General features: G+C 41.5%; 2 protein-coding genes across 3 annotated transcripts in view; both read left to right on the forward strand.

Annotated features, from left to right (window-relative positions):
• Positions 1 to 7,651, forward strand: part of LOC128205869 (KICSTOR subunit 2-like) — a 19,683-nt gene extending 12,032 nt beyond the window's left edge. For both annotated transcript variants that reach the window (XM_052907893.1, XM_052907894.1), the window contains one exon: positions 7,401 to 7,651. In XM_052907893.1, coding sequence (XP_052763853.1) covers positions 7,401 to 7,592 — 192 coding nt within the window. In that variant the 3' untranslated portion in view covers positions 7,593 to 7,651. The remainder of the gene's footprint in view (positions 1 to 7,400) is intronic.
• Positions 7,652 to 9,686: 2,035 nt separating this feature from the next.
• Positions 9,687 to 14,696, forward strand: LOC128205827 (uncharacterized). The gene is made up of 5 exons (XM_052907830.1): positions 9,687 to 10,027; positions 10,809 to 10,932; positions 11,710 to 11,853; positions 12,369 to 12,545; positions 13,521 to 14,696. Exons 1-5 carry the CDS (start codon positions 9,923 to 9,925, stop codon positions 13,718 to 13,720), a joined length of 750 nt encoding a protein of 249 aa, XP_052763790.1. The 5' UTR covers positions 9,687 to 9,922; the 3' UTR covers positions 13,721 to 14,696.
• Positions 14,697 to 14,780: the final 84 nt, after the last annotated feature.

Consider the following 14,780-nt stretch of genomic DNA (forward strand, 5'->3'; position numbering starts at 1 on the left):
GTGCCCTTGTCTGGAGTAGCATTATGTGCCCTTGTCTGGTGGGGCATTATGTGCCCTTGTCTGGTGTAGCATTATGTGCCCTTGTCTGGTGTAGCATTATGTGCCCTTGTCTGGTGTAGCATTATGTGCCCTTGTCTGGTGTAGCAGTATGTGCCTTTGTCTGGTGTAGCATTATGTGGCCTTGTCTGGTGTAGCATTATGTGGCCTTGTCTGGTGTAGCATTATGTGGCCTTGTCTGGTGTAGCATTATGTGGCCTTGTCTGGTGTAGCATTATGTGCCAATGTCTGGTGTAGCAGTATGTGCCTTTGTCTGGTGTAGCATTATGTGGCCTTATCTGGTGTAGCATTATGTGGCCTTGTCTGGTGTAGCATTATGTGCCAATGTCTGGTGTAGCAGTATGTGCCTTTGTCTGGTGTAGCATTATGTGGCCTTGTCTGGTGGGGCATTATGTGGCCTTGTCTGGTGGGGCATTATGTGCCTTTGTCTGGTGTAGCATTATGTGGCCTTGTCTGGTGTAGCATTATGTGGCCTTGTCTGGTGGGGCATTATGTGGCCTTGTCTGGTGTAGCAGTATGTGCCCTTGTCTGGTGTAGCAGTATGTGCCCTTGTCTGGTGTAGCAGTATGAGCCCTTGTCTGGTGTAGCATGATTTGCCCTTGTCTGGTGTAGCATTATGTGCCCTTGTCTGGTGTAGCATTATGTGGCCTTTTCTGGTGTAGCATTATGTGCCCTTGTCTGGTGTAGCATTATGTGGCCTTGTCTGGTGTAGCATTATGTGACCTTGTCTGGTGTAGCATTATGTGCCCTTGTCTGGTGTAGCATTATGTGGCATTGTCTGGTGTAGCATTATGTGCCCTTGTATGGTGTAGCATTATGTGCCCTTGTCTGGTGTAGCACTATGTGGCCTTGTCTGGTGTAGCATTATGTGCCCTTGTCTGGTGTAGCATTATGTGGCCTTGACTGGTGTAGCATTATGTGACCTTGTCTGGTGTAGCAGTATGTGGCCTTGTCTGGTGTAGCATTATGTGGCCTTGTCTGGTGTAGCATTATGTGCCCTTGTCTGGTGTAGCATTATGTGGCCTTGACTGGTGTAGCATTATGTGACCTTGTCTGGTGTAGCAGTATGTGGCCTTGTCTGGTGTAGCATTATGTGGCCTTGTCTGGTGTAGCATTATGTGACCTTGTCTGGTGTAGCATTATGTGGCCTTGTCTGGTGTAGCATTATGTGACCTTGTCTGGTGTAGCATTATGTGGCCTTGTCTGGTGTAGCATTATGTGGCCTTGTCTGGTGTAGCATTATGTGGCCTTGTCTGGTGTAGCAGTATGTGGCCTTGTCTGGTGTAGCATTATGTGGCCTTGTCTGGTGTAGCATTATGTGGCCTTGTCTGGTGTAGCATTATGTGGCCTTGTCTGGTGCAGCATTATGTGACCTTGTCTGGTGTAGCATTATGTGGCCTTGTCTGGTGTAGCATTATGTGACCTTGTCTGGTGTAGCATTATGTGCCCTTGTCTGGTGTAGCATTATATGCCCTTGTCTGGTGTAGCATTATGTGGCCTTGTCTGGTGTAGCAGTATGTGCCTTTGTCTGGTGTAGCATTATGTGGCCTTGTCTGGTGTAGCATTATGTGCCCTTGTCTGGTGTAGCATTATGTGGCCTTATCTGGTGTAGCAGTATGTGCCCCTGTCTGGTGTAGCAGTATGAGCCCTTGTCTGGTGTAGCATTATGTGCCCTTGTCTGGTGTAGCATTATGTGGCCTTGTCTGGTGTAGCATTATGTGCCCTTGTCTGGTGTAGCATTATGTGCCCTTGTCTGGTGTAGCATTATGTGGCCTTGTCTGGTGTAGCATTATGTGCCCTTGTCTGGTGTAGCATTATGTGCCCTTGTCTGGTGTAGCATTATGTGCCCTTGTCTGGTGTAGCATTATGTGCCCTTGTCTGGTGTAGCATTATGTGGCCTTGTCTGGTGGGGCATTATGTGCCCTTGTCTGGTGTAGCATTATGTGCCCTTGTCTGGTGTAGCATTATGTGCCCTTGTCTGGTGTAGCATTATGTGCCCTTGTCTGGTGTAGCATTATGTGCCCTTGTCTGGTGTAGCATTATGTGCCCTTGTCTGGTGTAGCATTATGTGCCCTTGTCTGGTGTAGCATTATGTGGCCTTGTCTGGTGGGGCATTATGTGCCCCTGTCTGGTGTAGCATTATGTGCCAATGTCTGGTGTGGCATTATGTGCCCTTGTCTGGTGTAGCATTATGTGCCCTTGTCTGGTGTAGCATTATGTGCCAATGTCTGGTGTAGCATTATGTGCCCTTGTCTGGTGTAGCAGTATGTGCCTTTGTCTGGTGTAGCATTATGTGACCTTGTCTGGTGTAGCATTATGTGCCCTTGTCTGGTGTAGCATTATGTGCCCTTGTCTGGTGTAGCATTATGTGCCAATGTCTGGTGTAGCATTATGTGCTCTTGTCTGGTGTAGCAGTATGTGCCCTTGTCTGGTGTAGCATTATGTGGCCTTGTCTGGTGTAGCACTATGTGGCCTTGTCTGGTGTAGCACTATGTGGCCTTGTCTGGTGTAGCAGTATGTGCCCTTGTCTGGTGTAGCATTATGTGGCCTTGTCTGGTGTAGCACTATGTGGCCTTGTCTGGTGTAGCATTATGTGGCCTTGTCTGGTGTAGCATTATGTGGCCTTGTCTGGTGCAGCATTATGTGACCTTGTCTGGTGTAGCATTATGTGGCCTTGTCTGGTGTAGCATTATGTGACCTTGTCTGGTGTAGCATTATGTGCCCTTGTCTGGTGTAGCATTATGTGCCCTTGTCTGGTGTAGCATTATGTGGCCTTGTCTGGTGTAGCAGTATGTGCCTTTGTCTGGTGTAGCATTATGTGGCCTTGTCTGGTGTAGCATTATGTGCCCTTGTCTGGTGTAGCATTATGTGGCCTTGTCTGGTGTAGCAGTATGTGCCCCTGTCTGGTGTAGCAGTATGAGCCCTTGTCTGGTGTAGCATTATGTGCCCTTGTCTGGTGTAGCATTATGTGGCCTTGTCTGGTGTAGCATTATGTGGCCTTGTCTGGTGTAGCATTATGTGCCCTTGTCTGGTGTAGCATTATGTGGCCTTGTCTGGTGTAGCATTATGTGCCCTTGTCTGGTGTGGCATTATGTGCCCTTGTCTGGTGTAGCATTATGTGGCCTTGTCTGGTGGGGCATTATGTGCCCTTGTCTGGTGTAGCATTATGTGCCCTTGTCTGGTGTAGCATTATGTGCCCTTGTCTGGTGTAGCATTATGTGCCCTTGTCTGGTGTAGCATTATGTGCCCTTGTCTGGTGTAGCATTATGTGCCCTTGTCTGGTGTAGCATTATGTGCCCTTGTCTGGTGTAGCATTATGTGCCCTTGTCTGGTGTAGCATTATGTGGCCTTGTCTGGTGGGGCATTATGTGCCCTTGTCTGGTGTAGCATTATGTGCCAATGTCTGGTGTAGCATTATGTGGCCTTGTCTGGTGTAGCATTATGTGCCCTTGTCTGGTGTAGCATTATGTGCCAATGTCTGGTGTAGCATTATGAGCCCTTGTCTGGTGTAGCAGTATGTGCCCTTGTCTGGTGTAGCATTATGTGGCCTTGTCTGGTGGGGCATTATGTGCCTTTGTCTGGTGTAGCATTATGTGGCCTTGTCTGGTGTAGCATTATATGCCCTTGCCTGGTGGGGCATTATGTGGCCTTGTCTGGTGTAGCATTATGTGGCCTTGTCTGGTGTAGCATTATGTGGCATTGTCTGGTGTAGCATTATGTGGCCTTGTCTGGTGTAGCATTATGTGGCATTGTCTGGTGTAGCATTATGTGCCTTTGTCTGGTGTAGCATTATGTGGCCTTGTCTGGTGTAGCATTATATGCCCTTGCCTGGTGGGGCATTATGTGGCCTTGTCTGGTGTAGCATTATGTGGCCTTGTCTGGTGTAGCATTATGTGCCCTTGTCTGGTGTAGCATTATGTGGCATTGTCTGGTGTAGCATTATGTGGCCTTGTCTGGTGGGGCATTATGTGGCCTTGTCTGGTGTAGCATTATATGCCCTTGCCTGGTGGGGCATTATGTGGCCTTGTCTGGTGTAGCATTATGTGGCCTTGTCTGGTGTAGCATTATGTGCCCTTGTCTGGTGTAGCAGTATGTGCCTTTGTCTGGTGTAGCATTATGTGACCTTGTCTGGTGTAGCATTATGTGCCCTTGTCTGGTGTAGCATTATGTGCCCTTGTCTGGTGTAGCATTATGTGCCAATGTCTGGTGTAGCATTATGTGCCCTTGTCTGGTGTAGCAGTATGTGCCCTTGTCTGGTGTAGCATTATGTGGCCTTGTCTGGTGTAGCACTATGTGGCCTTGTCTGGTGTAGCACTATGTGGCCTTGTCTGGTGTAGCAGTATGTGCCCTTGTCTGGTGTAGCATTATGTGGCCTTGTCTGGTGTAGCACTATGTGGCCTTGTCTGGTGTAGCATTATGTGGCCTTGTCTGGTGTAGCACTATGTGGCCTTGTCTGGTGTAGCATTATGTGCCCTTGTCTGGTGTAGCATTATGTGGCCTTGTCTGGTGTAGCATTATGTGGCCTTGTCTGGTGTAGCAGTATGTGCCCTTGCCTGGTGTAGCATTATGTGGCCTTGTCTGGTGTAGCATTATGTGCCAATGTCTGGTGTAGCAGTATGTGCCCTTGTCTGGTGTAGCATTATGTGCCCTTGTCTGGTGTAGCATTATGTGCCAATGTCTGGTGTAGCACTATGTGCCCTTGTCTGGTGTAGCAGTATGTGCCCTTGTCTGGTGTAGCAGTATGTGCCCTTGTCTGGTGTAGCATTATGTGCCCTTGTCTGGTGTAGCATTATGTGCCAATGTCTGGTGTAGCACTATGTGCCCTTGTCTGGTGTAGCAGTATGTGCCCTTGTCTGGTGTAGCATTATGTGGCCTTGTCTGGTGGGGCATTATGTGCCTTTGTCTGGTGTAGCATTATGTGGCCTTGTCTGGTGTAGCATTATATGCCCTTGCCTGGTGGGGCATTATGTGGCCTTGTCTGGTGTAGCAGTATGTGGCCTTGTCTGGTGTAGCATTATGTGGCATTGTCTGGTGTAGCATTATGTGGCCTTGTCTGGTGTAGCATTATGTGGCATTGTCTGGTGTAGCATTATGTGCCTTTGTCTGGTGTAGCATTATGTGGCCTTGTCTGGTGTAGCATTATATGCCCTTGCCTGGTGGGGCATTATGTGGCCTTGTCTGGTGTAGCATTATGTGGCCTTGTCTGGTGTAGCATTATGTGGCCTTGTCTGGTGTGGCCTTGTCTGGTGTGGCCTTGTCTGGTGTAGCATTATGTGGCCTTGTCTGGTGGGGCATTATGTGGCCTTGTCTGGTGTAGCATTATGTGGCCTTGTCTGGTGTAGCATTATGTGGCCTTGTCTGGTGTGGCCTTGTCTGGTGTGGCCTTGTCTGGTGTAGCATTATGTGGCCTTGTCTGGTGGGGCATTATGTGCCAATGTCTGGTGTAGCATTATGTGCCTTTGTCTGGTGTAGCATTATGTGGCCTTGTCTGGTGTAGCATTATATGCCCTTGCCTGGTGGGGCATTATGTGGCCTTGTCTGGTGTAGCATTATGTGGCCTTGTCTGGTGTAGCATTATGTGGCCTTGTCTGGTGTAGCATTATGTGGCATTGTCTGGTGTAGCATTATGTGGCCTTGTCTGGTGTAGCATTATGTGGCATTGTCTGGTGTAGCATTATGTGCCTTTGTCTGGTGTAGCATTATGTGGCCTTGTCTGGTGTAGCATTATATGCCCTTGCCTGGTGGGGCATTATGTGGCCTTGTCTGGTGTAGCATTATGTGGCCTTGTCTGGTGTAGCATTATGTGGCCTTGTCTGGTGTAGCATTATGTGGCCTTGTCTGGTGGGGCATTATGTGCCAATGGCTGGTGTAGCAGTATGTGGCATTGTCTGGTGTAGCATTATGTGGCCTTGTCTGGTGTAGCATGATTTGCCCTTGTCTGGTGTAGCAGTATGTGCCCTTGTCTGGTGTAGCATTATGTGGCCTTGTCTGGTGTAGCATTATGTGGCCTTGTCTGGTGTAGCATTATATGCCCTTGCCTGGTGTAGCATTATGTGGCCTTGCCTGGTGTAGCATTATGTGGCCTTGTCTGGTGGGGCATTATGTGCCAATGTCTGGTGTAGCAGTATGTGGCATTGTCTGGTGTAGCATTATGTGGCCTTGTCTGGTGTTGCAGTATGTGCCCTTGTCTGGTGTAGCATTATGTGGCCTTGTCTGGTGGGGCATTATGTGCCAATGTCTGGTGTAGCAGTATGTGGCATTGTCTGGTGTAGCATTATGAGCCCTTGTCTGGTGTAGCATGATTTGCCCTTGTCTGGTGTAGCAGTATGTGCCCTTGTCTGGTGTAGCATTATGTGGCCTTGTCTGGTGTAGCATTATATGCCCTTGCCTGGTGTAGCATTATGTGGCCTTGTCTGGTGTAGCATTATGTGGCCTTGTCTGGTGTAGCATTATGTGGCCTTGTCTGGTGTAGCATTATGTGGCCTTGTCTGGTGTAGCATTATGTGGCCTTGTCTGGTGTAGCATTATGTGGCCTTGTCTGGTGTGGCCTTGTCTGGTGTAGCATTATGTGGCCTTGTCTGGTGTAGCATTATGTGGCCTTGTCTGGTGTAGCATTATGTGGCCTTGTCTGGTGTAGCATTATGTGGCCTTGTCTGGTGTAGCATTAAGTGGCCTTGTCTGGTGTTTGGTTGTTTTTGATCCATGTGGGTTATATTTAATGCTTCTGGGCTTGTCCGTGTTGTTTTCATCGTTTTAGTGGTACATATAGTGCGCACTGTAGCTCATTTTCACTAGAATTGGATACAAGAGGATAAAATTACTTTGAATCAGAATTTAATATCATTATTTTATAAATTGATACCATTGCATCTTTACCATGTACACATTCTTTAAGAATAGACAAGCTTTTTATAAGTTTTTAAAGAAAATAAAAACTAAAAACAATGGGAACAGATAAGAAGGCTGTTCACTATATTTGTAGACTTTTTTTCAGAACTATTTGAATATTTGACATATTTTTATACAGTTTATTCTACTTTATAAAACTGAATAATTCTTTGAAATAGTCAAAGTTAGCCAAACTGTTTATGGATTGGTCAATATAAATCCAATAATTATCACAAAATGTTTTAACCAATCAATTATTTTAAATTTGCAACCTAACTTTAAGATAGTACGGTATGTGGAGAACTTGTCAAAGTCCTATAAAATTTACTGCAGGTATTCACTTTCACTATCCATGAGCAAAAGTCTGAGTGATATACTGTCTTATTGTTTAGAAGACAATCTTAAAGCCATGTTTGCTGAACAGTAATAATATTTTACGACCATATATTTTTCAGGCTGTTCAAAGCACTTACTTTATCACAAGTATTGAGCCACGGATTTACCTGGTAGTGATTTATGAGACAAAGAAGTCGGAGAAAGACTCGTATGTGAACAGTTTTATGCTGGAACTTAGTTCTTTACTGCGCTGCATCAAACACTTTGCCGGTCTCAAGCCTGGCTCCAGAGTTGGGGGATCAAGGAAGTGATATGGACTGAAGCTGTTTAAAATGTTTTGTTAACTGTGCAATAAATTTATACATTGAAAGGTTTGTTGACTGATTCTTGGGACGAAGTTTAGCCTTTTCCATCCACAATTTGTCATGCACAGAAAGCAGGGACAAGTTTAGAAGTTTCACTATTCAGGAGGACCGCTGATGAGCACTACTTACCGAAATAATGATCCACTGTTCAGCAGCAATTTCTGTTAATAGAATAGAATCAGTTTACCAGTAGAACAAGAGCAAGGAAAGTTAAACCAGGAAAGTCCATAATATTTTAACTTCATTACAGTTTTACCAAAAAGTGTCTCACCATGATTAATTGTAACTAAGATGGTTTTTGTGGTTACATATGTGTTGGCTTCATTACCACATAAGTAGCACCACACTGTTCACAATGATGATTCTGACCTGCAGCTTATGGTAATGGTATAAGCGGCAGAGGCAGTGTGCTGTGGAGCAGAGTTGGCTACAGAGTTCTCAGAAGCAAAGCACATAAAACAAGAAAAATCATGCCCCAATAGATATAAATACATTTCTGCATATTTCAGTAGGGTTTCAGCTAGGTTTTGTAAAGGACAGGGTGCTACAGGAGTGGGACGGGTGGTAAGATTGAAAAGGGCGTAGCTTCTATTCATGTGGATTTATAATTGTGGTAGGGGGGCTCGGGGGCATGCCCCAACCGGAAATTTTTGAAAACAATGGTGCATTCGTGGTGTTCTGAGGTGCTTTTTCGATACTGGAAAATACAGTTTTAGGATCATATATCAACAAATAAACCCGAAAATCGGCAGATGGCTGGTTTCATTGATTTTTTGTCAGAATCATGTTGATTCAGCCACGTACTCCCGTATAGGCAGCTATTTTATTTATATTTTAATTAAAAAAATCAGAAGTATTTGACAGCACAGGCATCTGAATCATTGTACCCAAAATGATTTTATCAACATTTTAGTGACAATCAATGATTCAGATGCCTGTGTTTGACAGAATTTAGAATTGAATTCAATGAAGTCAGAAGAATTCCCATATGGTGGTCTCCACGAGCGAAGAGGGGTGCTAACCTTATGTCGTCCAGGCTTTTTTTTAATGATGTAACCCTTACACTATGTCCAGGCTAAACATCTTAAAAAAAGCCTGGATGGCATTTTAGAATGACTAGGTGCTCACCATATAAGGACAGTATGCAGCACCCTTTCATGACTCTTACTAAAACCCTATTTCAGTCGACATTAAAAAGTTTGCTCAGTCTGTAGAGCACTTAGTACAATTAATTGTACGTTGACGGATTTGTTTTACGATTTTTGATACGGCAAATCCTGTATAACACGTCTATTATGTTAGACTAGTAGAGCACTGTGCTTGTGTTGCGTCTGTCGTGGGTTCAAGCCCCGCTTAATGGTTTAAGAAATCATATTATCACCTCGATCGGATCTGATCGTAGATAAACTGATTAGCAACTGGCCCCAATTTCTCGAAACTTCTTAAGTCTCTTATAACAGGATTAAGCTAAACCCACTATTTTTGTTTTTCAATATATTGCGTTTTATAATCTGCTTTAAAGGTTTTAATACTTTAGATAGGAATTATCATTACGATTACCAAAATAAGCCATTTTTCATTTATAAAAATCACTATAAGTATGTATTTTGGCTTTTTGAAATAAGCAGCTTAAGCCTATTAAGCAAAATAAAAACACTAGTAATAGTGAGAGAAAAAATGCATTTATTACATAAATACACGGACCTTTTCCTGGTTTATATGTCCGTTATAAATAAGACAAAGTACTTTTAAAATTATATAGCTATGAGGTAAAAACAAATACATGTCTGTAACTAGGTGTGATGAATACATGGAATAAACTACCCCCAATCATTGTCTCAGTACCAGGATTGAACACGCTAAAGAGCTGGATAAATCAATATGTATACCCACCGGTTTTACCTTAGCCGTTATGTCACACCGTTTTAATAGAAAGCCACTTTGACAAAAGCCCAATGTCACTCCGATGCTTGTTTTACAGGTATTCAGACTGGTTATCCTTATTGACATGAAACGAGTCCGTAAAATAGATAAATATTGAGAACCCGCCTAGACCAGGAAGAGTGATTCACCTGAGAAGTAATTAGGCCATTTTCGAAAACAAAAATTCCATTCCTTCCCTCCGTTTGTCCATCATGTAGCGATCGCTTATTTTCACTTAAGACTGTTATTGTTTATTTATAAAAGTCGGTCGTTTGTCTATCAAATCGACGCCATTTTGAGTTACCTGTAAACAGGTGTATTGTTTATCATTTGTTTTGGCCTGAATCTTAAAGATGGGTGGAACCTCCGTTCTACAGCTTATAAAGGTTGTTTGCCTGGGAATTTCAATGGCGGCAGCTGCCATCGCAGTTGCTGTTCCATACTGGTTCATTATCACGGTGAGTGTTGAACTTCTCGGTTCTTAAATAGCTAATTTTTCACCATGGTTATTTACAAGTTTGCATTTTATTGCTAACAGAGGAAATGATTTTTTTCTGGTGCATTGCTCATTTTTATTTCCTGTAAATGAACTTGAGTAAATTGTCACATTCATGCGACATGAGGGAGCTTGGGATAATTGGCTGGGTATTATGTATGTTTATGTGAAAAATGTTTGCAAATCTAAAATGTAAATAGAGCTTTCATTTTGGCATGGGATTTTGGCAGGAAGACATGTTAATGTCCAAATCCCTGATTGCTAATAATTGTGGCTACCTTTAATTCCCCCAATTTTAACACTAGCAATCTCGGCTAAGAGTACAAATCCTAACATGGTACTACTACATGTATATAATGTTATATTTCATGTTGGTTACTTGGTATTACTTCTCCCGTACCTGAGAAGACAATGCACAAACAATCTTAAGTATGTAAAGACAGGGTCAAGCGAATCCCACTATCTTTGTTTTGGTATGATTTGTGTTGTATTCCCATTTTAAAGTATTCTGAGACTTTGAAAAGTAATCATCATTTTGATAAATAAATCACGATAAACTTTTCATTACCGGGGTATTTTGTGAAATCAAGTTTAAGTAATTAATTTGGTTAAGTGAAATTAGATACTTAAGCTTGTTTTATTATTTCGAGATATTGGGGCCTGGAGATTCACATGATTTGATATTTCAGGTCAGAACAATTGTTGAACAAATTTTGATCATCTATGTGTGATAATTGTTGCAGTTAACATGGGAGAGAGGGGCTGACATGGTAGAAAAGAATATAAACATGGGTCTATATTTCCTGGAACGAAACATGACAGTCTTGGGTCTTGTTGAGAAAGCCGGCAACAAGCAGCTTCTTCCAGGTATGCATTGATAGACTTTCACTTTCACTAAATGTTTGAAAATTGGACCAAAACCATTTTTGATGATCAGTTATCAACTTATCAAGTGGATATTTCAGTCACTTATTAGTTACATAATCAAACTGAATATTTGCATAATAAAGAGAAGTTGCCAAAATTTGTTGGTAATCGATATTCACGATGATACAAAATGACATATTGCCTTTGCTTTAAAAAACACTCTAATCAGTCATTGAAATATATTGACAAATCCATGATTCTAGAAAAAATGGAAATGAAATTTTAGTATGTGAAAATAAAAACTAAGCTTTATAAAGTATGATTTTATTCCTAGTGACAATTGATGTTTGAAAATCGTGATCGATTATTTATGACTATGGGGGCTAACCATCGATATTTGAAAATACTCGATAATTATGTTAGCCCTTACTTCCACTATCACTAATTGAAAGGTTTTAGCCTGTTTGTTTTTGAGGAATAAAAGTTGAATTTTGTCATAGGTGTTGTCGGTAGCTTGGGAATGCAAAAGCTTCATATGTATTTGTCACCTTAGTGTAATAACTCAATATCTGCTTCTATTTATGTATATGCAGTTCACAAGTAATTGCTAAGGTAATATAATTACTTTTCAATTGACATTAATGAAGTTTTCATTGTTTGTACCGCATTTTACATGCTTAGTAAACTATGTGGGGAAACCAATTATATAATTTGAATACTAGGTTTAATCCATTTAAGTATTATTAGAGCTGCATGTTAATTGTTTGTTTTTTGCAGGCTTTATGAAGGTGGCCGAGATCTTCTTCCTTATAGGAACATTCGGCATTATCGTCACATTTGTGTCGTCAGTGATCTACTTCATGCGGAAATACAATACCTTCACTGGTGAGCTGTGCCTGGCAGCAGCCCTCATCCCTACAGGTGAGCATTTTAGATCTTGAATGTACTATAATGGTACTATTGGCACAATTAAACCAACTTGTCATGTCTAGGCCTATCATGTTAAGATCAACCACGTTAGCTGTCGTGTAAAGGCCAATTATGTTAAGATCAACCTCTTTTGCTTGTCCTAGACAATGTTGGCAAATTTTTCATTTTTCATTGCTGTCAATGAACAATATTAATCAATCTGAAACTGCTTATTGGAAACTTTGGATGAAGTTTGTGCATCGGAAGGGTCTCATTAAAAAAATGCATTTGCTCACGAAATTGTGTTCTTTTTGTACTTCCTGACATCGGGAAAGAGTTTAAAGCTTTACTGACAATTTACAAGAAATATAAAGGTTGTGACAACAATGTAAACTCTGTCCATCTATTGGTAATTGGGGACATAATGAGTAAATCATTAACATTGCACTTCCTTTTTCAACCCATTGGATAGATTGATGGGCAGACGTTTATGTGCTAATAGCTAAAAAGGTCTCTTTTTCTTGCAGCCCTGAGCCAGCTTCTGGGTGTTATATTTGCCATCCTAGGGGCCCTGATTCCTGATGAGAATGCCTGGCATGGCTTCCCCGACCCCTCCGGATACCTCATCGTTCAGGCACATCCCAAGATAGCTATCAACTTCGGACTGTACATCGCAGCTTTGGCAGCTGTCTGTGCATTAGTTGGTAAGTGACTTCATATTAATACTATTGTAACCGCTAATGATAAACATCATTTTAAAACTCTTTCTCACAAGAAGAAAATCTGTAGATGACTAGGTACTCTAAAAACAACTATTATCTAAACCAATTTGAGCACTGGTGAATTTTCGGATTAACCTAGGTAACAGCAACTTTTTTTGGAATTTTTATGCCCCCGAAGGTGGGCATATTAATATCGCACCGTCCGTCCGTCCATCCTTCCGTCCGTCTGTGTGTCTGGCTCAATAACTCGTGTCCGGGCTGTAACTTTCCCTTGCATGGACAGATTTTAAAATAACTTGCCACATGTGTTCGACATACCAAGACGACGTGTCACGTGCAAGACCCATGTCCCTACCTCTAAGGTGAAAGATACACTTAGTGTTTATTCACAATGGAATGCTGAATATAAGGACATAAGAATGTAGGTTGTCAAGTATGGGTGGTATTTTTTATGTTCAGAGGCAATTTAAAATACTTGCCATATGTATTTGTTTGATCTTTAACTTTTCATGTACTGACCTTGTTCATAGGTCAATGTCACATTCGGGGGCATTCATCACATACTGTGACAGCTCTTGTTTGCTTGTCATTTTCTCACAAAGTATCGGCTGTGTATTAATTACCCACGCAATAAAACTTTGAAGACAGGATACAATTTGTTGGTTGGGTGGGCAGTCTGTTGGCAAAACTTAGTAGAGTGAACTATTTCGAAATATCACATCTGAGACTTGGTACTCATTACCAACACGATGGGGAGATGTGCCTGGCATTTTTTGTGCAATCTACGGCCATCCTTTGTATTACCTTTTAACACTTTTGGTTATATAGGAGTTTATGGATCAAACTAATCTCACAGTTTTAGAGATATCACTCTGTAACTTGGCACAACGTATTGAATATTTTTTGTTAGTGAAGCCCTACTCAAAACTGAGTTGTATTATGTTTGATCTTTAACAGGTCTTGGAGCTGCGTGGCTACAAGCCTGCATTCTATGCAAGCATGTCGAGTCTGTGCGGTATCAGATGTTACACGCGCCACTGTCTGCCGATGAGCGTGGTGTCTATGAGGGAGCAGGACGAACGTACGCCTTTGACACAAAACCTGGATTCCGTTATGATGGGCAGTATGGAAAACCAGGAAGGGAAATGAACTTCTAAACACATTGCATGATTTCATAAAATTGTGACAGTCATACACAGCAAAAAAAATTCAAGTAACAATGTTATGCATATTTGGTTGTGACATGCACGGAACTGTTTTAAAGACACTTAATATTCTTGCATTACATTCAAGCTTTTGCAGTAATTGGAGCTTTTGTCCTCCTTTTTGTAGGAAGATGAATCTTAACACATGTGCAACTTATTTAGCAACATTTATGTAAGATTTATATGGTTATGCATTTGCATGTAAAGAGGTTATTTTTTATTTTATACAGACTGTAGTTTTTTTTGTTCTTTTATCGCATATACAGCTGCTCCTCAACATATCAATGTTATGTGTTTGACTAGATATAATACTTCAAGGTTTTTTTTTATAAGTTTGCTAACGATAATTAAATGTATAAGACAAGGTTGCAAGGTATTGACAGTTAAGAGAACTATTTGATTGAAATAATCTACGACCTCTGCTCATTGTGGTGGGATTAAGGAGGTCGGCGGTAGAATCATTCATATTGTACATAATATTTCTTTTGTAGATGTTCCCATATAGTCAATAAGACTCAAAACTGAATGACATTGAAAGATATGACATCTGTGCTATAAATTAATACAGTGTACATTTTTTATATTATATTGGAATGTTATACACATGTATCGACACTCTTTGAAATTGGTCATATGTGATGAATTATTGACTTCTTTTACAGTTTATACATTATAATGTTGATTTTTCTTTAATTTCATCCATTTTAGTTAGGAAAGAAAAAGACTGCAATCATATTGAGAAGTCTTCTTTTGAAAATTCAGTAAAAATCACAAATAAGGTCAAGAAACAGTCTTTGACATCCATCATTTTTATGTTTTATATATTTTTAAAATATTTGCATATCATCACATTTGTATAATAAATCTCTTTTCCCATCTTTGTATACATTCCTGAACATTTGTATAACAATAAATGTGACGAATATTACCATCTGGTATCTTTCACTGTGTTAAGCTCAACTGAGCGTAACGTGCGCAATAAGGCGAGCTGTTTGTGTTCATGATTGTCCAT

This window comes from Mya arenaria, chromosome 10 (genome assembly GCF_026914265.1).
Source record: "Mya arenaria isolate MELC-2E11 chromosome 10, ASM2691426v1".
Lineage (NCBI taxonomy): Eukaryota > Metazoa > Mollusca > Bivalvia > Myida > Myidae > Mya > Mya arenaria.